The sequence below is a fragment of the Petaurus breviceps genome, unplaced genomic scaffold, assembly GCF_028583685.1.
Source record: "Petaurus breviceps papuanus isolate PSGF00001 unplaced genomic scaffold, PetGlider_PUasm1.0 173, whole genome shotgun sequence".
NCBI classification, from domain to species: domain Eukaryota; kingdom Metazoa; phylum Chordata; class Mammalia; order Diprotodontia; family Petauridae; genus Petaurus; species Petaurus breviceps.
Window position 1 is genome coordinate 2983556 of NW_027185759.1, and position 23068 is coordinate 3006623.

Consider the following 23068-nt stretch of genomic DNA (forward strand, 5'->3'; position numbering starts at 1 on the left):
ACACACAGACATACACAGAGACAGACACACACTCAGACACACACTCAGACACAGACACACACACTAACACACACTCACATACAGACACACTCATACTCACTCACAGGCACACACACACTCACATACAGACAGACACAGACACACTCTATCAAAGCAAGGCGCGTGCTTGGGGGCTTGGGAGCACCTGCATGCCGTGCTCACCTTTGAAAGAGTCGGCCTGCTGCTCCACGGACTCCCGCACCATCTTCCAGAAGCAATCGGACACCGCGAGGCTGAGGTTCCTGGTCGTCACCTGATGGGCCTTCAACATGCTCGTCCTGTAGGAACACCACAACACAAAGGAGCTGCAAAGGAGCCCACTTCGAGTCAGGCAAATCCCACAGCATTTCCAGCCAAGGATCCAGGGAAGCCAGGATGGAGGCTGGAGCTGCGGCAACAGGCCTCAAGCTTTGTCCACCTCTGTCTCCAAACGCACACGCACCCCCCCCCCCCACCAGGCCGCCCACTCTATCAAATGATGACAACACAGGCAGAATCACAGTACAGATGGATCAGAAATCTGGGGGAGCAGAATCCAAAACAAGGAGAAACATGCTCCCTGCCCAGCACATCTACGTTCCGATGTACTAGCAGTGAACACGCAGTGTGAACCAATGGACCGATCGCCTGATGGACATGCAATTGTTTGGCCCCCTCTGCATGCCCGGCCCAGAATGGCACACCCAGCCAAACGGCATTCATACCCTTAACACACACGTCTCTACTCTGTCCATCGGTAGAGACGACATGGGCATGAATCGGGGGAGGGGATGGGAAGGGCCCCCGGCAGAGGGGGAAGACGGGAGTGGACGAGCAGGCCTGTGGACAACAGGAAGGGGATAAGGTCGTCTGGGCCACGAGACTGCATAGGAAGAGGCTGGAGGCAAGGAGGCCAAGCGGAGGCTGGTGCAATGGTGTAAGAGAGAAGGGGGGAGGGAGGCGGTGCGAGACTGTGGGGTAGCAGAAGTAACAGGGTGGTCAGCCCAGGGCTCTGAAGGTGTCTGCAAGCAAAGGGACAGACAGCTCCAGCAGCAAAGGCTGAGACTGTTGCTGCAGATGAGGAAACGTAGGCCAGGTGAGGAGGTGGGCACTGGCCGTGAACTCAGAGATAGAAACACAGGTGGATTGGAATTCAAGTCTTCCCTAACCCACACCCCCTCCTTCTGAGGAAAAACTCTGGCATATAAAGGGCAGGAGGGAGACTCTGGGAAGGTGCCCCAGAGCAGAGGAACCCCAGCTCTCAAGAGGGAACAGTGCAGATGCCTGTTTAGTCCTGGACCAGCAGTGCTCGGGGCTTGGCTGCAGTCTGAGGTCCTGTGCTGTCCCTTGGCACTGGGGCCCAGAGGGCAGGAAGCAGCCACTCGGGGGGTCTGCCCCACCCTTGGTCAGTGTTTCGGAGGCACATCTACCCGATTTCCAAAGGACTAAGCACCCACCACCACCAGTGATACCCACAGAGCTCAAATGTCCCAAGAGCCCCTAACCCCCCCACATGCCTAGGGTCTTCCTCTCCGTGTCCTGGCTGTGCCCTCTGTGCTTCTCTGCTAACAGACGAGCTTGGCCACTTCTACAGAGAGCAAAGGGCTTCCTCCCTCAGGCTGGCCTGGCCACCCTTGGTCTCACAGACTCACACACCAGAAATAATCACATCACGCCATCAACTTTCTCGCCTATTTCCTTTCAAAGGGCAGCTGAGCATTCATTCACCTAACACGTCTCTACTCTGGAAAACTAGAAAATCAGTGTCAAAACTAGAGAGTAAAAAACAACCAGGAAAGACTAAGGCTTTAAATAACACTCCCATGTGTAAAAACTTTGATTTAAGCCTTGTGGAACTCCTTACAATTCAAGCAGTACACCTACTTTAAGAGCTTTGAATTCTGGAAAAAGTCCTCTTCATAATCTCTGATGGCCTCAATACTTTCAGAGCTGTTTCCTGGAGGGAAGAGACAGGGACACAATCTTTAGTGAAGAGTCAAAATCACAAGTCAACCCAATCAGTCAATCAGGGCATACCTTTTCCAGTGACCACAGCAAAGTAACCCAGAGCTTTCATTGGGAAGAGTTTTCCTTCAATTATTTGCTGAATCTATTGAAAGAAACACATGGCAAAGACAAGTTGAGAGAGCTGACCATATGTAACAAAGGGCAGGAAGAGGCCCCAGCCAAGAGAGGGACGGACCCCAAGGGCGAGTGTGTCTGTCCACTTCTATTGATGCCCACCACGAGCTCTGGACACTTGGACATTTACTCAGCTCCTCCGGCCTGGCAGAGCTAAAATCCGATGGTCCTAACTAGCACCCCCAAGAAACCTGGGCCCAGGGACCTATTTGAGTGCGTCAAAGTGAAAAACCTCTCTTATTTTCTCCTGGAAGTCACAGTGAGGCCCAGAGGCGTGTTACAGACATGGTGCCGTAGGGGCGGAGCTGCTCATGATGAAGAATTGGGAGGACGCTTGGCTAGTTTTGCTTCCACCTCTTTTTTATTCCTTTGTTAGAAGGTTTGGGAAAAGAAGCAGATGTAAAAATAAAAGATCCCAGGACAATTTTATGAATCAGTCTGGGGTCTAAGGGAAAGGGCGTCAGAGGAGGAGCCAGAAAACCCCGGTGCTGTTCTGACCTGCCATGGCCACCCAGGCCAGGAACACAGCAGGAGCTCAACGAATGCTTTCTGATCGAATACTCGTGAGTGATTGCAGGGGAATGAATGTGAAGTGACGCGCTCACTCTGCGGGCCTCAGTTTCCTTACAAGTAATACAAAAGACTGGTGCCCGTGTAAGCCCTTGCAGGTTGGGTCTGTTCAGCCTCGATGCCCACAGCTGTGAAACAGGAGCAAGCATCTGTGTGTTAACTGGGTGGGACTGGGGACTGGTGGGCTGGGACGCGACACGGAGTCAGAGGAAGCCGGGATTTGGCCACTGGGCCTAACCACGGTAATGGCAAGGGAATCTGAAGGTCTTCCCTGCCCCTAATGAGCCTCCCTAGGGTCCCAACAAGGCCCCCCCCTCTTGTTACTTTGTGATTGGGCAGTGGGTCAGGAGGGCTGTGATGTCCTCTGACCCTGGAGAAGGCCAGAGGAGACTCTGGGCAGCCGCTGAGCCCCCCGGCTTCGAGAACCCTGATGTTGCTGCTTCCCTCTCTGGTGCCTAACACTGTATGGATGTGATGGTCAGACAGCCGGAAGCCCTGTCTGTTGGTCTGCTGAACTGTGTTCTTTTCTCTGTATTTTTCTGTCTGCTTGTAGCTTCAGTTTGTATTTTCTGAAGTTCAGGGTGCTGACTTTTCCCCTGTACTAAGTGAATGATACACGTGTTTGATTAAAGTAAGATTGTTAACCCCTCTTGAGTTGCTTTCCTTTAGAAAAGCAGATCCAAGAACCTGGGCTGGCAGCCCTCCTGGGCGTGCTAGGGGGCTTGCCCTTACAAACAGTGACGAGTTCTGTGGCACAAACCACTTTCCTCTTTGGGTTACTGTGAAGTGAATATGAGTCATCACTAGGACTGACCACTCAGGAACCTCCCTGCTCTGGGGTCATGAGGGCCCATCACCTGGGCATCACCTGGAGGCCAGGTTCTATTCTGTGGGCAGGATGGTGAGGAGGATTCCCAGGAGACATTGCATCAGTAATACTCTAAGGAGATGAGGGGAGGACCTGACCACATCGACCGCATCGCATGCTTCCTGCCCTGGGGGCCAGGCTCTTGGTCCTTTAAGAGAGCAGGACCTGGAGAGCTAGGGGACAGGAAAGCAGCTGCTGCTTTTAGAGGGCTATATCTGGGACCTACATGAGAGCCTGGGGACACAAAAGCACGCCCACATCTGCCACATCCTCCAGTTAAGGAACAAGGCCCTGGAAATCTGGCATCCAAAGCCATTCAATGAGGAAGGTAAGGCTCTTGCTTATCCCAAGGCATAGTGACCCTCACAGCAGGGGCCCTCACATGTGAGATGCTTCACCCCCAGTCTTCCTCCCTCCCATCCATCACTCCCAGGGCATGGGCGAGGCTGGAGGCCTGTGGCCAGTCCTTACCCTGCTGGGGCTGGCCACATTCTTCTCTGCCAGGTCGACTTTGGTCAACACAAATATCGTCCTTCTGCCATGAGGGTCCATCTGACTGACCAGGTCCGTAACAATGCTGCGTTCGGCATCCACAGACCCATCTACAAGGAACGAGGGCTGAGAGAATCTAATAGACTCCTTTTAGACCAAGTCCCAACATACATGCCTTGGGGTTACATCAGCCAATCTTTCCTTACAGAGTTTGCTTGTACTCATGTGATGGAATCATCATCGTCAGTCAATGAAAAGAGAAAGGCTAAAATCTGTAGTGAAAATCCTCTGCTCCCAGGAGCAGGTGAGACTGGGTGATGCCCCCTCCTCTTGTAATAAAGAGAGGCCTTCCTGTGCGTGCCCTTCAGTGCTCCTGTGCTGAAGACAGGCTGGGCGAGGAGGCGTTGCTGCCAGGACCCCTTCCAAGGACATTCTCTTTTTCAGATTCACTGCGGGAGCTCTAACTTCCACATCAGCAAGTCTACCAGTCTAGCCTGGTATGAATGCAGGGGATCGGGGCCTGCCCTTTTCAGCACGTTTCTGGCTACTTTCAAAAGACATTAGGCTTATGTACAACCATGAGTGCCAGGCCAGTAAAGGGTCCCTTCCTCAAGCCTCTCGTGGAGTCTACTCTAAGGCAAGACCACCCAGGGATTCTGGGATAGCCTAAACAATAAGAGCCAAGGCTGCCCCAATGAACACGGGGTGACCCAAATGACTGTGTCTCTCCATGCCACGTTCTGTATCCTCAAAGGAAAGCTGGCACAGGGACCGAAGGGAAGGACAGACACCACGCCCCTCCCAGCAGCCGTGAAAGGCGCACCAAGGCTCTCGATTTACCTTGAATACAGAGGATGATGGCGTTGGGGTTCTGCATGTAGGCTTTGCTGATGCTGAAGATCACCTCCTTTGTGTCAGGAGCCATTCCCGACGTCACCGTCTTGAAGAAGAGGTTGTAAAGTGACTCACTTTTCAATACTGGTAACGCAGAACAATTCTTCTACGTGCTTAAAGTGTACTCACATTAATGACCCCAGGCAAGTCCACCAGGACCATCCTCTGCAGGCCGGGCCCTTTGACGTTCAGAGAGATCGTCTACACAACGACACCAGAGTTAAGTGATTGGACTCAGTCGTGGAGTGTGCTGAAGAACATTATGGCCCACTGTCCCTGGGTACATGCTTACAGCCAGGCCCACCCACGTAGACTGGCAGCATGAGCAGGGAAATGAGCCCGGCACAGTTCCCCTCCAGGATCATTGGCATGCCAAGCCCCAAGCCCTGGCAGGCCGGCCGTCTGGGTTGCCCCTCACCTCAGGGCTCACGGTACAGCCTTCCTTCACGCTCTTCCTCATCCGGAGCTCTATTTCTCGTCTTAATGCTGCAAGCTGTTTGACCAAAAAGCAAATGAGAGTAAGACGATCTCCACTTTGGCAGCATGGCCCTGAGCTGGTCAGGAGGCGCCTGCCTGGATGCCTCGTGGCGCTGCACATCGCCGCCCCCCCAGACAGCACGGTGCTCTAAAGGGTCACTGAGCGAGTGAGCATCAGCGGATCCCAGCACGGCTTGTTTTCTCACTTACGTCCTCCTCTTTGGTCAGGTCGAATTCCCGTGAGCTGTCTTTAAACAGGGCCACGTGGTGCGGGCCTTCACTGAGCGTCACCTGGAATTGGGACAGAACGGGAGCTCTGTCACTTGTGACTCACGCACTCGGGTGCCACAGAGCCAGTCGCCCGGCACTGCCTGTAGCCTTTGGTGTGGAGCCGCCTGGACCAGACTGGGGTCTCCCAGCACCACAGACTGTCTCTGGCCCTTCTGTGTATCCCTAGTGCATCCAATGCCTGGCACCCAGCAGGTGCTTAAACAATGCTCATTGATGGACCCAGGGATCGGAAAGCTCTTGGTTCAAATCCTGCCCTGACACATTCTAGCTGTGAGACCCTGGGCCAGTCATGTACCTCCTCAGTGCCTGAAGGCAATTCTCTAGGAGGTGAGGCCAAGGTGGGTGGACTGAGCTCCCCAAGCTGATTCAATCTGCTTACCTTCTCTGTAAGCTATTTAGGGAAGAGACTGCGTATATTGTCAGTCTGCATAGCCCACAGGATGACAGGGGCTCGCCACACTGTGAGAGCTCCAAGCTCATTTACTGGCCATTTTAGGCTACTGAGGCCCACCCACCCACGACTCTGTGGACGTGCCGGAGGGGGGCAGACATGGGCAGGGAGGCCCACGCGACTCCAGGGATCTAGCGGGGAGGATGGGAGAGTGGGACGGGGCAGAGCCACGCTGTCCCTGAGCCTGCAGCGGAGCGTGGCCTGGAGGGGACAGAGAAGGCAGGCAGGGGCAGCCGCGAAAAGGTTTCATCTGAGAGGTTGTGAGGACCTACAAAGTGGGAGGGCGGATGGGAGAAATCTCAGCTTTGGGGCCGCGGACACTTCTCAACGGCAACGCCAGCCTTCTGACTGTTACGCTGTTCGGCCTTTGGGTCTGTCTCTGTTACACTGAAAACCTCACGTCTCTGGCTTTGCAGGAATGAACCTGCTCTGAATGTTAAAGAGAGATCAGTGGGCCAAGACGAGGTGAAGGGATTCTCACAAGAACACACAGATTCCACATCCCTGCAAGGGGACAGCCTTTGCCAGAAAGAAAACGGGTTGAAAACGTGGCTCTTTGAGATCTACATTTTTAAAAAGGCCTCTTAGGGCGGATATGTGGCACAGTGAATAGAGCACCGGCCCTGGAGTCAGGAGGACCTGAGTTCAAATCTGGCCTCAGACACTTAACACAAAACTAGCCCTGTGACCTTGGGCAAGTCACTTAACCCCAGCTGCCCTGCTTTCCTCTCTCCAAAAAGCAAAAAAAAAAAAAAAATTAAAAGGCCTCTCAATTCTACTTCTATTCTCCAACCAGACTCAGGCTCTGGGGGGGCGGGCAGGACCCCGGGCTTACCTTGACGGGAGAGCGTGTCATCATCTCCCCAGAACCACGAGGGAATATTCGAGCCTGGGCAATCATCTCTAAGACGCTGGTCTTCCCAGCGCTCTGGTCTCCCACCACAACGACCTGGCACAAAACAGCCAACATCAGTAACTGCTCTGAGACCCCGGGAAGCTTGTGCTCACGGTCTGCAGCACAGCCAGAGGAACAGAGCCGCCTATGCTCATCAGCACATGCTGGCAGTGCGCGTGTCTCCAAGCACAGGTGCCATGGTGACAGCAGACTTGTGCCGTGGGCTCTGCCAGTGCCTCGTGGGGTGAAGCGGGACAGTGACCCTGGGTGTCCTCGGCCGGGAGAGCTTCAAGGGCAGCCCCAGGATGGCCTGTCTGCTCTGAGGACCAGCCTCAACCCCCTCCCAAGGACACCCCCTAAGTGTGAGGTGACCCAGAGCTGCCTCCGGAGGGCAGTAACAAGCCACAGTCTTGAGATACTCAGATCAACTTCCTTCTTTTAATTCAATTTGTTCTTAATAGGATGGATTTTTAATTGTATATGGTTCAATTCATTCAGCTAAGATTTAACTCCCCCTCAAACATAGTGCGGGAGTAGGGACGCCTCAAAGTCTTTCTAATGGTGATCTGCCTCATGAGTCCTGAGTCAATGTTGGCTCACCCCATCAACACTGGGGGTCTGTTCACAGTGGCAGACATCTGTTCCTGAATGCTGTTTCACCACTGAGGACTAATGATGTGCAAGGGCAGAGGCCAGTAGCCTTCTCTACCATCGCCTGGGGACAGTGGTCCTGACACATGTGGACATTCCAATGCTGAAGTGAAGCCCTGTAAGCTTTGGGAACTCTTTTCATGTGTCATTTTTGGAAACACACGTTCCCACAATGCACCTGGAATGAAGAGAGGGTAGTGGGCACAGTTTAACCTTCTCTTCAGACTCCAGGGGGTTGGGGGGAGGCTGCACCATCAGGACCCCAAGCTCTCCCATCCCAAGAGGGATGGGGCCCAGCACCACTATACACAAAGCTGTTCCTGTCTGCCTGTCCACTACAGACCATTGCTTTTTGTTGCTATTGAGAGGCCTGCCTCTACTCAGTGTCCCCACCCACCCTCCAAGTCCTTCTAGACGTCTCCAAGCTGGGAAATCAAAGCCCTGGAGCCGACAGAGTCTACCCGGCTCCTCAAAGACCTCTGCAGGACAGGCACGTGGGGAGTGACCACCCTTTCTTCAAAGGCCTGGCCTATTTTCCAAGTAGTCTATGTTACCCCACAAATGTGCTCTGGAGAAGTGAGGTGCACACAGATCAGTGACTGTGAAGGACAAGCTATTCTTCAGATGTTTGTACAAAGAATTCACCACACAGGTGCACAACAAGGCATTCTGGGGCTGCTCACTGTTGTTTTGAGACAGTCTCTGACAATTTACCTGAGGGGCTTGTGGAGAACAGAATTCTACAAGAGATGTGTGAGTCTGATCTGAAAGGCCATCACACAAAAAGCTCTGCTGAAGCGTCTGGGTAATGCAGATGTGGCCGGGAAGCCAAAGCTTGTGTTACTCACCCGGGGCAGATGATCTTGGGTGTTGTAACTGGCATCGTAGTCAGAAAGAACGTCCAGAACTTCAGAGTACATGTCAATCAGAGACTTCTTTAGAAACAAACAAAAACGTCACTGAAGATTAGATCACAGATGGCTGGACCACACACTGCTCTCCATTTCATAAAACAAGGCTCAGCATGGCCAGGGTCCCGGGTGAGGGTGAGAGGGACGCGGGAGCAGTGTTGGGCCAGGCCCTCTCTGCCCACAGACTGGATGGTGCAGGGTCGGCGCATCGGCCAAGGAGCCCACCTAGGTCACAGACAGCTCCCCCTCAGCCTCCGCTGCAGCCCCAGGTGCGAGGGAGGAGACGCCGAGGAGGCCTAGCATGAATGCATCGCAGGAGAGGCGCCCTGAGAAGAGACCGGCTCTCCGCAGATGGGGAGAAGCGGGGCAGTGTGACACGAGTGGACCAGACAGGAAACACACAAAGAAGCTGGGCGTCAGCCCCCAACATGTGCTACCCAATGTGGGCCGCTGCCCGGGATTGTCTCCCGCTCTCAGAGGGGGGCCTGCCCCATGGGAGCAGTGACCCTCTGGCTTCCGTTCTCACGCCCAGGCAGGGTGCGGGTTTCAGGCCCCTTCCACCAGCTGCCCCTGCCCTGACCCTGAGAAGACAAGAAGGACTGTGAGGGGAAAAAACGTCTGGACCACAGCCAGTCGTCCTGGTGTGATCACAGATTCCGTCCTGCCACTGACTCAGGCAGCGCCCCCCAGAGATCATGATGATTTTCAAAGGATGAAACCCACGGACAATATGACGTCCTCTGTGAGACCCCCAAGAAACGAGGCATGGCAGCCCAGCCGAGGCGGCGCTGCGGGGGGCTGGCGGTACCTTGAGGTGCCGGTGATGGATGCCTTTGTCGTCTTTTTGCAACACCAGCTTTCTCAGTTCTTTGTTCTCTTTCTCTAAACGCTCCAAGATCCTCTGATATTTCAACTGCAAGAAAATACCAGGCATCAGCGTGGGAGATGAATATTAGTATTAAATGCAAGAAAAGGCATTCCACGAATCACCGGCCCCATCGTGGTCTTCCTCGCACCGTCTCCTGAGCGCACTCCAGCCCACAAAGCCCACTCCTCCCCACACAGAGCACTCCAAGTTTTGTGGTGTCTTCAGTCGCTCCCACCCCCGGGGCTCAGCCCTGAAGAGAAGAAGCCTTGCCAGCCTGGCCACTCATCCCATGCTCCCTGCCGTAGGAGCAGCTGACCAGGCTCCCTGCCACCTCCCGTCCTGGTCTGTGAGTGAGGGGACAGAGGGATGGCTAGAAGGGGCCAGCCCTGCTTGGAGAGGCTGGGCGGGTGTCTCCCACAGCACCACAGCCAACCCCGAACAGCACTGGGAGCGAAGGCAGACCGAGCAGCGTGGGGCCTCTGGGGACGCTCCTGTACGAACTCTAAGGCTGCTGCTTCTGGTCACTGACTTTTCACAACCACCCGCCTTCCACTCCAGCTCCTCTTCCCAATATTCTGACTGGCCCTTTAAGTTTTCATGAAATGTCCAAATAAATTCAGTACCAGAAAATCAACCCTGAAGATGGGGAGAGCGATGTGCCTGTGCTTCCAGTGGTTCGGGCCTTCCCCCAGGGAGTTCTCCCCTGCCCTTGGATGGTGGCTTGAGGGTCCCAGCAGCTGGCATGCCCTGCGAGGGGCCCAGGGATCTCCCCAGCTAGCAGCTAGGATGCCTCACTTGCACAGTAAATGTGGGCCAAGGCTTGGGCTCACAGGCCTCAGGACCACCCACCACTGCTGCTAGCTAGTCAAATATATGAGAAGACTCCTTCAGAAAAGAATGATGGCAGGTTGGAGGCTTTTTCCTGGGCAGAGTTGCTATGTAAAATCAGTTTAATTCCTCAGCATCAAGTAACATCTCTGAAGGGAAATGCTGTAAGCAAGTTCTAGCTGGCTTTCCCCAGAAATGCCAGGATGGGTGCCAAGAGGAGTGAGAAGCTACGCTGCCATTAGAGAGTCCCTCCCAACTGGGTCCTAAGGCCTGACTTAGCTCCCTTCTTCCCCAGCACCTCTGCCCTCTGAGCAGCTGCAGGCTGGCTTTCTTGAGATGGGCAGCGTCACAGCGGGGGCAGGTCTGGGCCCCAGACTCCAGGGGGGCCTCCAGGGCTGGGGGCAGCTCACCTGAGTTCGCAGGAGCTCTTCCTGAAGCTGCTCCACTCTCTCCTTGTCCGTCACCTACAATCACATTAAAACCCACCTGAATCTTTGGGAGCTGGTGGGGAAGAGGGGAACACAGAGTGGGTTTGTTCCAAAGGGAGGAGAATACAAATGGGACAAAGCTAACAGCCACGTTTACCTTGAGATAGCCTGCCTGTGCCCAGGCAGGAAGGAAAATTCCCACTGGCCCATCCCCTGTTCCTGTCTCTGGAGGGGATGGGCTGTCTTCCTTTTGGAGCACAGGTGGGATGAACCTGAAAGGCTTTCTCCTGCCAGGCTGCTCCCCAGGGCCAGAGGAAGACCAGACTTTCAAAGCATTAGTCAGATGTGAGCACTTGCTTTTAAATTCTGACCCAGTGTGGAGTTATTCTGCACATCTTTGCAAAGGGCTCCTCTCTGAGATTACTGGGTATGGCATGCCAGACCAAAGGGAAGAGCCCAAGTCCAGATGTTTTCTACGCCAGTTCCCACAGTTCTTAAAGCTCTTTGGAAGGAGCACAACAGCTGTCCTGACAGCATGGGAGGTTTGGGGCCCTTTAAGAGATGACGTCCAATGTAGCCCCGCCTGCCAGGGGCTCCCAGCGCCCCCATGCTGCAGCCCTGGCGCAGGACGCCTTCCGCTCACCTACCTCACCAAAGGCATGGACTCTACTTTGGTTCTTGGCCTTTTAATGGTGCCAAGGCTAAGCCTTCCTGCCTGCAGACTCATCCTCTTGCTAACAATTAGGGATCCCCACGGTGCAGCCCGCTACAAATGATCACTGAGACCTTCCTCCTCTGTTTCCAAAGACTTGTTAGTTGCATATCTGTGTCCATGGGATGGGCAGGATGTAGGAAAGGATTAAAAGGGGGCGGGGAAGAGGCCTAGGAAGAACCACCACCCGACGGGGGACTAAATGAGGCTGGAGGGGGGTTAAAGGTTTTCACCAGGGAACCATCACACGGCAGTCCCACAGACTCGGTGGCCTACCCCGGCCTGCCAAGAGAGGGGTATGCGGTAATGCCTGAGGCCCCGCCTAGACACTGAAGTCTCACAGCTTTAGGGCTGTTTGGTAAACTCATGGCCACACCAGGGGCATTCTATCCTCCCCCAGCCCCCAGGAGGAGAGGTGGTGTATGCGGTGGCCAGGCAGATGGACGGCTCCTCTCTGAACACCACTTACAGGCAGCCGGCCCTCACCCAGGGGGCTGATACTCTGAAAGGATCCCCAGGTGCTCCCCAGAAGGCTGCCCTGCTCCCACATATCCCCGGTGTTCTGCACATGCTGAGCTATGCATGAGCATGATCAGTCTGAGCTCCACAGTAAGTGGAGGAGCAGGAAGGGCCTCTGCTCCCCAGTCACACCCCCTAGACTCTGGGCCTGTCCTGGGAAGGGGGCATCAACATGAGGGGGTCTTGCTGTTGCAAGTCATTCTGCAGCTCATTTTCCTTGTGAGGAAAGAGCCTCCTAATGGCGAATGAAAAGGCCAGAGAGAAAGCAGAGGGGCTTAGCAGGCTTCAGTTTCCTCTTCTGTAAAATGGGCAGCTTGGGCCGGCAGATCTCTCCTGTTCCTCCCCACTGAACTCTCCGGAAGGTGATGGCACAAGGGAAGCCAGCACCTCCCAAGGCACGCCCTGGTTGTCCCTGCTGCCTCGACGCATGGGGGCGCTTGGCTGGGATGAGAACTTCATGTTCTCAGGCTTCCAAAGCCAGAAATAGCCCTCCAGCTTACAAACCCTGCAGCATGGCTTGTGACCTGCCTCAGGGATTGAATCTTCTGAGAAAAGCTGCCCACGACTCCCCAGGGCCAGAAATGGCTCTGTTCTCCAAGGCTGGCATCCCAGAGGCTTTCTACAGCCCCAGGGCTGCGGAGACCCTGGGCAGAGGCTAGCTACCGCTGGGACAGGGATTTAGCATCTTCCATTCAATGCAGACCAAGAATAAGCTCCACTTGTAGAAGTGGTTTATTCATCAGTTCTGACTTGCTCAGTGCTAGGGGGCCTGTCTTCCTCACAGCTGCTCATTGGTCCCGTCCCTGCGACAGGGCTTGGGGAGCACAAAGAAGCAACATGAGAAGATGGCCTGAGACACTCTCCTACCATGTAAAGGTTGGGCCCGGCCTGACTCTCCTCTTAAGAGTTCTAGAAAGTAAGACGTGGACAGGCTTAGTGGCTACGTGGGAGCCTGACATACAGCTCTTCTCCGCACGCACAGGGCCATGTCCACTAGGTTACCGCTGTGTAGAATGACAGAAAGAGAAGCCCCTGATCTCCTCCAAGCATCCCTGGAATCACCCATCTCCCCTACCACCCACCAGGGTATTTTCACCTCCTCACAGCAGGATAATAGAACCTTCTCTCAACTCAGACTACACTGGCCTTCCTCTTCTGGGCCAGGCTGTCGCCTCTTGGCGCCTGCCTCCCCCGGCCCAGGAGTGAGGCCTGGCAGCTGCCTATGGAAAACAGGCCCTTTCTCTGGATCCATTTGAAAAAAGCAGGAGTCTTTGAGTGGAAATGGCCTGTCTGGGGCTGGGCCTCTCCACGGCAGCTCTGGGGCTCATGCAGACTGAGCCTGCACAGCCAGAACGGAGACCAGTCAGGGACTCATGAGATAAATCAAACAGCGACTGTCCTCAAGCACTTCTTTACAACAAAGGGGACAGTCATCAGCCACCCCATTTTATCATCAAAAGCTGCAACCCTGGGAAAACGTCTTCTACCGGATGCAGGGAAGGAAACATCCCAGAGTGTGACGTCTCTGGCCTTGACTACCTGCAGATAACCAGGCTCTCGGCTCATTCTGATCCTCATGCCTCCCATGAAAATAGCCTTTATCTGGGACAGGGAAAACAAGCTGCTCAGATGCTGATAAGGAACTCTGCCATGGGGCCCAAGCAGACACTTTACAGAAGAGGAATGTGCACCCGGCCTGCAGAGCCCTCTGAGTTACTCAGCAGCAGGCCCCACGTGCCTGCAGGGCCATCTCTCGTGCCCTTGGGCTTCATTCCCTGGGTCCCCGGGCGCCTTCTTTGGCCACTTCCCTCTCCCTGAAGTTCCACGGGCTCTAGGGAATGCCTGGTTAGTAGGAAGACAGCGGGTAGCCCCCAGACCATCACCTGGCGTTTCTGCTGGGCATGGCCTGTGTTATACTGGCCAGCTGCTCTGCGGGCCTCCTCTTCGTGCTCTTGGATTTGCTGCTGTAACATAATGAGCTCACCAAGCAGACCCTGCCACAAGTTTACAACGAGAAGGGAAAATTGGGGAGGAGAACAATGTTAAACCAAAGGGCACGACAAAGACAGATGAGAGACAGGAAGGAGTGAAGAGCCAGGGCCTGTGCACGATGGAGACTGGGACAGAGGCTCCACCTTCCCCTTGGCAACATCAGAGAAAAGGAATGAATGAAAGGGGTTAGTTTAAAATAAAAACAAAGCGATGGGACACTCAACACCCCAACAATCAGGACCATGTCCATCGCCTCCAGGACACTGGGGGCCAACACAGCCTCGTGGCTAAGGAGGACACTCAGCCCTCTGCGTGTCCCACGGACCCAGCAGGCTCAAGTTAAACGTCTGGGGAACTCGGCTCAGGCATCAGTCTGTACCAGCTTTACTGTACAGAAGGAAGGACATGAGACATGGGGAAAGAAGGCTCAAGGCTGATGTGCTGAACCCCGGCCACATCCTGACCACTGGCAGCTTTCTAACGCAATCATCTGTGAAACTTTTTTTTCCCATTTCAACTGTTTTTTTTTTTCTGCATAGAAGTATGGTTCAAAAAATTCTGGTTTAAGATTCTATAAATAATCAGTTAACTGAGAGATACCAGTTAAGTAGAAATATATGAGTGAGGAGGGAAAAGAGAGAGGAAAAAGGAGAGGAGAGAGCTAGGAGGAGGGAAAGGAAAGGGAAGGAGGAAAAGAGGTAAGAAGAGAGAGGAGGGGAGAAGGAGAGGTGCAGAGAGAGAGGAAGGGAGGGGGAAAGGGAGGGAGGAGGAGAGGTGAAGAGAGAGAGGGGAGAGGGAAAGGGAGGGGGGAAGGAGAGAGAGAAAGGCAGTACGGTGGAGCCCTCAGTTCAGGTCCTGCCTCTGCTGCACACCACATGGGGTGACCAGGGCAGATTACTTGACCTCTCAGAACCACAGCAAATGAACGCTAATATTACAGTTACAGGCAGATTGATGATCTGAGTCAGCAGAGGGAGTTTCCACACGAAGTATCCCCTATACTGGTCCATATAAAAAAAAAAAATAAAATCTAATCAAAATTTACCTACCAGATGCTTTGAATTTAGTGTTTTAAAATTGAACCAAACCTTTTTTTTCAATATACACAAGTAACTGGTGTGACTAGCTTAGGGACATGGTTGGGGGGAGCCTTTATGAACCTCCATCAGTCTGAGCCAACTTCCCAAGGCACATGTAAGGGGAAAACAACCCCCAAATTTAACTTATAATGTGTCTTTAGACATTAAACCCAAACCAGAAAACAGCACTTTGCTCTCGCGTGGGAAATGCTCATTCCTTACACATAAATAGCCCAGGGAAACATGGGAGACACAAAGCTAACCATGACAGGAATGCGCTGGGCCAGGGTCATCGGTTAGATACTCAGACACGGCAGTCTTGGTGACTAGCACAACAACGATGAGCTTATGTTCACTTCATTCCCCATCAATGTGTGTGAGTCAACTTTAGGAGAATCATGAAATTCAACTAAGAATTTGAAATAACATCATAGCTTCCTTAGTAACTGTTAGAAGTATAAGAAGATTTATAAAATCCTTGGTCTTCCATGCCAATAATATAACCATAAGGAACTTTAAAGTTTTTGAAAGGAAAATATGTAACAGATATTTCAAAATAATGATTAAAACCACTAAATACTTTCTGATAATTGCTCAAAAGCTTAACCATAACTTACCTCAACTGATATGCAACTAAAAGAAAGATAAAAGTAAAAACAAACAAAAAAAAAAACACCTCAGCTCTATAAACACGAAGACAGAACTCTATTATTCTCCAATGGGAAATATTTTTGATTTTGAAACAAGCATTTTAAATATAGGAAATATAGCAACAATTTGAGGGACTTTTAAAATTCAAAATCCTAATTTTTGGAAATTACCGTTAGGCTAAATTTGTAGAAAATTATTTTGAGGACCCACTTAAAAAGGAATTAAACTTCTGCAGGAAAACAGTTGGGTTTTTAGCAATTACTTCCAATTTCAAAACTATTTCACTAATGAAAAATGATCAACTAATTGCCTTCAGTGTGACAACACACTGTTGAAATTCAGTTAGAGGTCAAGGAGAAAGTCACCAGGCTATCGAGGAGTCATTGGCTCTGTTTGGCCTCACCTGCCCCAGGGTGCTGCCCCAAACCAAAAGAGAAAGCAGGTTCAGTCTGTGGGAACATTCACTGGCTTTGGGGACCTCACCAACCCTGCTCAGAGCTGTGACATGCCCTCAGTGCTTCTGATGACATGTGAGCCTTTGTCTACACCTTTCTAACCACCTGCCATCAGGTGCATTAAAAGCTTATCAGCGGCTAAGGATGCTCGCCAACACAACGGCAGTGAAAGAAAGAGGCCAGAAAGAACTCTGCGTTCTGGGACGGCCAAGCCGTCCTCCCAGGAGCCTGCCTTCCTTCCAAGGCTGCCTGCCCCTGGAGAGAGAGGAAATGAAGTCCTACTTCCTACAGAGTCGGGAAGAAAATAAGCATTAGGTACAAAACCAAAGGTCTACACGGCAATATTTCCATAAAAGTATTCTTTTACCATAAAGCTGTTTATCCATTTCAATGGATAAAATCCTTTTCTTAAATACAAAATGATCTGCCAGGGCCTCCTGGTGACACCCAAAGGCCCCGAATCAACACAATTTATTTATTAACTTCAAGAATACAGCTTTAAAACATCGCAAAATTATTTTTAAGAGCAAATATGTAAATTAAAAATTCAAGGCAAGAAATTTTAACATTACCCCAAGAATCTCCCTCCCTGAGCACCTTGAAAGGACATGTTCTCCACGACTGAAGTCACCCTGATGCTGTCACTGAAGCAGACAGGGACAGTCCCTGACCACGTTCTCCTTTCTTCACTTGGAACGCGAGACCAACAAGGCTGGCAGCAGCCTCAGAGGCCTGACAGTCACACCGAGAGAGCTCTACCGTGACAGCCTAAAGATTCAACACTTAGTGAACTCCTACATGAAAGCCTTCTACGAGACTCAAACTCAGACAGTTCTCCTCACTGGGGAGAGATGTTCTCCCTCTCACGCCCATGTGCGACCCCCCCCCCCCCAGCCCCATAGGCAGACGTGGGGAGGCCGTGTCTCTAACAAGTGAGAGGGGCCCCACCTCCTTGCAAGGCATCTGCTCAGCTTGGGGTTGGCTGGCATTGCTAGGAAAGGTTTCCTGTGATCAGGCATCAATTTGCCTCTCCCATCTTCCGGCCACATTTGCCTCCTGGTGCCAAACAGCTCCCAGAGCCCCCATCCTCTCTTCTCCAGGCTAACAATTCCCAGGTGTCACACCCTTCGCCCTCTGGGCCTTCTCCATCCCAGGCCCCCAGAATGGCACACGATGCCCCCGGGGGGTCACCCATCTGTCCCTGCCCACTTCACCTCTTGGGAAGCAAAGCCTCACGACATCCCTCTGGCCCAGCCTTGAAGGTCTTCTGTACCTGGACCACCCTCAAAGTCAACCCTGTCTCCCATCCCTCACTCCTCCACACTCCGTGCTGTGGACAAACGCCCTGAGGCCTCCTTCCTTACATCCTGGCTCCCTCCAGGTAAGCCCGCCCAATTCTTAGTCACTCCACTCCCTTGAGGCCACACCTGGCTCTTCTCCTACCCTCCCACTACATACTAAGCAAGGATTATTTCCTCTTAAAGGGGTGGAGTAGCTATAGGCTCTCCAAAGGCGAGATCTTCCCCTGCGCATACAGAAGGCATCGAATGGGGATTAAATTCTGCTGTGGCTAACATGGACCCTGTGCCACCCACTGCCTCCTCTCCACGCAGAGTTCTGCTCCCGGCTCGGCTCCAGACGACCAGGCCGCGCTCTCCAATCATGTAGGAGGGCCCCCTTCGATGCACACACACTCACGGAGTACCCTCACATGCTGGCTCCCCTTCAATGCCTGAGGTCAAAATGAAATTCCCAGGATGTCAGCCATCAAAAGGGCTCCTCCAGACTTCCCTAGGCCCAAAGCCTTCTCTGTGCCAATAGTGACCACCTTCTTCTCCAAGGACAATGTTCTGACCAGTTTCACAGAGGAGATGTTCAGGAGACCAGCATCAAGCGAGGTAGCTGCTCTCTGCCGCCTACCTGTGCAGCACAGGCTTCCTCCCTGCAGCTCGTGGAGATGCCGGCGACCCAGCTGACTGGCCACCATGGGCCACACTCTGCTGTGAAGCCTTCCATTCTGGGCCCCCAGTGTGAGGAGGATGGGTCCAAGGTCCAGCATCCAGAAGAGGGCAATGGGAGGGTGAAGGGGCTGTTGCCACCATGGTCTAGGTTGGCTGGTGGACAGAACTAGGGATGACCTCCAAGTAGGCAGCAGGCTGTCCCCACGGAGAATGGGGAGACTGACTTGGCTCGGCAGGAGCTATAAGGGGCCAACTTGGGATAAGGATCAGGAGAAGCTTCTGACTGACCACTGACCCAGAGCCAACTGGGCCGCCCAAGAAGGGGGCAGGGGTGAGATGACTCCTCAGGAGGCACGCCCTCCTAGAAATTCCTCTCACCAATGGACCGGACTGGAAGGCTGCTGAGGCCTTTCCCAACTCCCCAACTCTGGGACTCGGCTAGAATAATCACAGGAAATCCTTACTTCTCTTCAGCAAAACATGGGACAGATGAGGGGTCGCCTTGAACATCCTGGCCAGTGAGAAGACTTGAGCGGCTCCTGGAGCGCCTGGGCCTCATTGCGATGTGGGAGGGCAAGAGCCTCCAGTGCACTAGGCACCGCGTCATTACAAACATCCTCCCTGGTGACCAATGAATGATCCGCTGAGCGAGAAATGAAGTCTGTCAACAGTGCCAGCCAGTAACTGCCCCAACCCACCCTACGACAAGCAGATAGAGACAGATGGGGGAAAAGGCAGACCTGGCTGTCACCCGGCACCATCTTCCCCACTCGCTGGGTGACCTGCTGAAGAATCTGAGCGGGACAGTACCCGCCTGCCCTCTAGCCAAAGGTCCTGGGCGAGGATGGGGGCAGGACCTTAAGAGTGGCTGAGAGTGGATGCCAGCTGCCGCTCAGGGGTACCAGGACCACCCTGCGGGGAGAAGCAAGCTTCTCTCCACCATCTGAATAAAGGAAAAGACCCCACAGGCATTTCCTTTGTGCCCAAGGCAGAGCTGAGTCCTGAACCTGCTGAGTGGTCTGAGGATGGCCCCGGGCCTGGACAGTAATGGCGGTGACACGCCCGGGCTTTCCCAGAACACGCTTCTCTGCACTGCCAGGTCAGCTACAGCCCCTTGGCCTCTTCAATGCCATGCCAAGGTGCCTGCTACAAATGGATCTGCAGATCAGGGAGGGTGGCCACCTCGCGGGGATCCCTGGGGATGGAGCTTCTCATACTGGGGGGGCCTCCTCCAACTCCTACTAGCTGCGCCAAGCGGTCTGTGGTGATGTTGGCGCCGTTCCAAGGTCACAGGCTCACATTCTCTGAACGCTCGGCTGGCCCTACGTGAGCCTCTACTTCAGGAAGGGGCTGCAGGACAAACTGTTTCCTGAAAATTATCAGAGGCCAGTGACTGCCTGGGTCCTTCTTGGTAGCAGACTCTGGGTGTTCTCACTGGTGTTGGGCCCTCCTTCCCATCACATGCTGACCAGATGTCCACTTATCCCTTCTGGCATCCTCTCTCTCTCTGGCTGAGGTCCCTGGGCTGGGGCCACTTCAGGTCTTGGGGCTCCAACCACACTGAGCCAGGACCCAACACCTCGGCTGAGCCCCGACACCTGCCTGAGAGCAATTCGGGGATCCACAGCTCGCTCATCTGTCCGTCAGGTCTTATGGACCCCTTCGTTACCGTCAGGCGCCATTCATATCTCAACCTTACAACCACAGATGCCTGCAAGACCAACGTCCGGGAGCTTTCTACTTCCCCTTTCTGTCCTGAAACTAGATGAGCCCAGAACCATCTGAACAGAGAGGACCACTGTCAGGGGCTTGGGGTCTCTGCTGGATGGAGACCTTGTGTCTGAGCAGGATTCACTGTCACATGGGGGAACCTGCACGGCTAAGGCTCAACATTCATAATAAAAAGGGGGAAAATTATTTAAGCATTTTGTGGACATGTAATAGCAAATAAGAATGTTCTGCCAGGAAAGTACCATTTTAAAAAGGAATTAATGTGAAATAAGCAAAGCGTGTCGCTGGAGGGACAAACACGCCTGGCCCCTGGCCTCTGCCCTAGGATCTGGGTGCCGGCTGCCTCTTCCCAGCAGCTCTCACTGGCGCCAAGTCCCAGCGAGGACAAAACCTCTACCTATCCCAGCTGTGCCCGAGGAATTTTTCACCAACATCAACCCCCAATGGGACTGATTCCTGACTCTGAACAGAGCAGGGGATGGAGACACAGATCTCAGTGCGTGGAGGCACGAGAGCCCTGCAGGCTCCCAGGGCACACAAACCAAAAGCTGTCAGGCCACCACCGGCGTGGCCTGACACAGGTCACTTGGAATCCCTGGGCCTCAGCTTCCACACGTCTAAAAGGACGGTGGAGTGGACGGCCCTTCTGGAGCCTTCCAGCTCCATGTGTCCATGGCCTGCCAATCACGCATCACCGCCCTGCTCGATAGCGCAGACAATCAAGGCTGACCGCATTAAGTGTCTGCCAGTGAGGTCTGAAACAAAGCTGAAAGGGAGCAAAAGAGAAAGATGAACTAAAACCTCCCCTCTGAATTCCCATGGTCGCAAACTGAAGCCTGCAGCTGAGCAGCACCACAGGAGGGATCATGGGAAGATCGGACCTTTCAAAAAGACGACACTTCAGTAACTCACTGCAAAAAGAAAAAGCCAAATATCATCCAACTGTAAAAGAAAGGCTATGCATTCAAAACATATTTCAAAAAATAAAAATGTTCTTCATGGAAATCTTGAGCATGACACGGCTTGTGCCCTTAAAGGAGAAGAATGTGGGTTTTAACGTACGACTCTGAGCCCACAAGAGAGGCGGGGCAGCCAGGGCATGAGGCCTGGCCTTGGATCCAAGAGGCCTCTAGAGCGGCCCCCTCCACATCCTGGCAAAGTGATCCCCACCAAGGCCTGGGACCGCTCTGGCTGAACAGATGCCAATTGCATGAGAGGTGCCATTTCCCCATCAGGAGCTCCCACGCCCACGAAGCCACATCCTACCCAAAATATACAGAAAGGATGCACACACCACGTAGCATTGACGACCGCCCTCCAGGAGGATCTGCCTTGAGTCAGTCCCTGGGGGTGGGCATCTCAGGCACTGCATGCCCGGGCCTATATTCTTGGGAATCGCTCTGCCCAGCAGATCATGCTTCATGGTGTACTTTAAGAAGGGAAATGCTGAGCCCTTCCGTCCTCCCGGGTGACCCAGGAGATGAAGGATCCTGCAGAATGGGCTTTTTCCTCTTACCTTCTTAAATTGCCTGTCGCTCTCTGACGCATCAGTCGCTCGAAACGCCGTATCTCCCGAAGTCCCTGGAAGACAAGCCCACACACCTGTGACCCCTCGCTCTCTCCACACCCTGCTCCAAACCCCAAGCCAGGTCTGGCCAAAAGGGTGACTAGGAGAGCAGCTCCTCACCCGGGCTGAAAGCAGCCGATGGCTGGCCAAAGATTCTTCCCCATTTTCTCAGTAATTCACTCAGAAATGAAGAAGTCATCTTCCAGCACGGTTTGGGAAAATGTGGGGAGGAACTCCAGAGGAGCTACGCCCATGTCTGGTAAGAGGCCTGACAGCTCTGCCAGGTGCAGGAACAGATATTAGATACCAAGAGGACAAAGGGCAAAGCCCAGGTTTTAAATGCCAGCCACGACAAAGCAGATGAGATGCCCCAAATGACTTTTCACGCCGATGTGAAGAGCTCTGGCCAAGCAAACGGGCTGGGACAGAGTTTACTACTGGACAGTGATTAAGAATTTTTGTTCTCCCATGAAGGAATGATGGTTGTCACCAAGTCTGCTTGAGAGCATTCTGGGTTTTGGAATCCAGAAGGATTATGAAAGGAGCGTCCCGGTCTGATTGTGATTAGTGTATCAGAAACACGGAGAGGCAGGCAGAGGTCAGCACAGAGAGCTTTGTACACACCTAACCACAGAAGTGGCCCAGAAGCTTCTACGACTTCACTAACCAATCTGTGACCTGTGAAAAATCAGCAAGAGGGGAAATGAAAAACAATGTGAAACGCGGGTGGATGTGGGGAGCCGGGGGCCTGCTCTGCCTGCCTGAGCCCCTGAGGCCGCCTTCCCTGTGGGGGATCAGAGCCATTCAAGGAGCAGCAGCGTCATCTCAGTGAAATAATGACATAGTCTGGTCTTCAAGAGCCAAGCCCCCAACGTTGCACTGAGCCGCCATCCTGGGCATCCCCTCCCACTGATCCTTGAAAACCCAAGAATATGAGGCGCCAGGCACTGTGTCCTGCCAGCGAATCTTTAAATCTTTCACAAATTCATAAGATTTCAGAGCTGAGAAAAATAAGACCCCACTCACACCCTACTCTAGAAAGCACCATCGGGCCTCCACCCAGAGGCCGCTGAAGGACTGGGGCGCTGGCCCTGCAGGCAGGCCGTGCCTGGGGAGAGAACTCTCACTGGAAAGCAGTCGCCCCATTCTCATGCAGCCCCTGGTGAGGCGTCTGGGCCAAAAGGCCACGGTCTCTTCTCAGGAAAGGGGGCCTTCCAGCTCCTTATGCCCAATTCTGGCCTGACCCAGATCTGACAGGAGCTCAAAGCCTTTCACCATCCTGGCCAAGCCCCTAAACCCAAAATCCAACCGGCATTTCTGAGCTGTCTTTAAAAGCATTCTTCATGGTTTCTTATCATTCCTTTATCACACACTTTCTATCACTCTTGATTTTTAAAAAGAAGAAATTAAAAACAATGCGCTACTTTGCTCAGCCACAAAAGGGAGATAAACATACTCTGAATGATAGAGACAAGATCGGGGAAGGAAGGGGAAGGAGAGGGACACATTCCAGACAAAGCTCTGGTCTGATAACAGCTGACGCTCAGTCACTCACCCAACCTCCTTCCCATTCACACCATTACTAAGAGACTTCTCCAGGGAGAGGGAAACACAAAC

The 23068-nt window shown here is 53.2% G+C and overlaps 1 protein-coding gene across 4 annotated transcripts in view; it reads right to left on the reverse strand.

Moving 5' to 3' along the window:
• Nucleotides 1–23068, reverse strand: part of OPA1 (OPA1 mitochondrial dynamin like GTPase) — a 65396-nt gene that overhangs the window by 34829 nt on the left and 7499 nt on the right. Inside the window, exons 5-19 of one of the 4 annotated variants that reach the window (XM_069083289.1) lie at nt 22076–22129; nt 21401–21465; nt 13899–14009; nt 10767–10820; nt 9469–9573; nt 8598–8684; nt 7039–7152; nt 5672–5752; nt 5403–5477; nt 5114–5185; nt 4931–5030; nt 4070–4200; nt 2056–2128; nt 1903–1975; nt 202–317 (exon numbers count right to left, since the gene is read on the reverse strand). In XM_069083289.1, coding sequence (XP_068939390.1) covers nt 202–317; nt 1903–1975; nt 2056–2128; nt 4070–4200; nt 4931–5030; nt 5114–5185; nt 5403–5477; nt 5672–5752; nt 7039–7152; nt 8598–8684; nt 9469–9573; nt 10767–10820; nt 13899–14009; nt 21401–21465; nt 22076–22129 — 1311 coding nt within the window. The remainder of the gene's footprint in view (nt 1–201; nt 318–1902; nt 1976–2055; nt 2129–4069; nt 4201–4930; nt 5031–5113; nt 5186–5402; nt 5478–5671; nt 5753–7038; nt 7153–8597; nt 8685–9468; nt 9574–10766; nt 10821–13898; nt 14010–21400; nt 21466–22075; nt 22130–23068) is intronic. The other 3 variants (XM_069083290.1, XM_069083291.1, XM_069083292.1) reach the window with 3 other exon arrangements.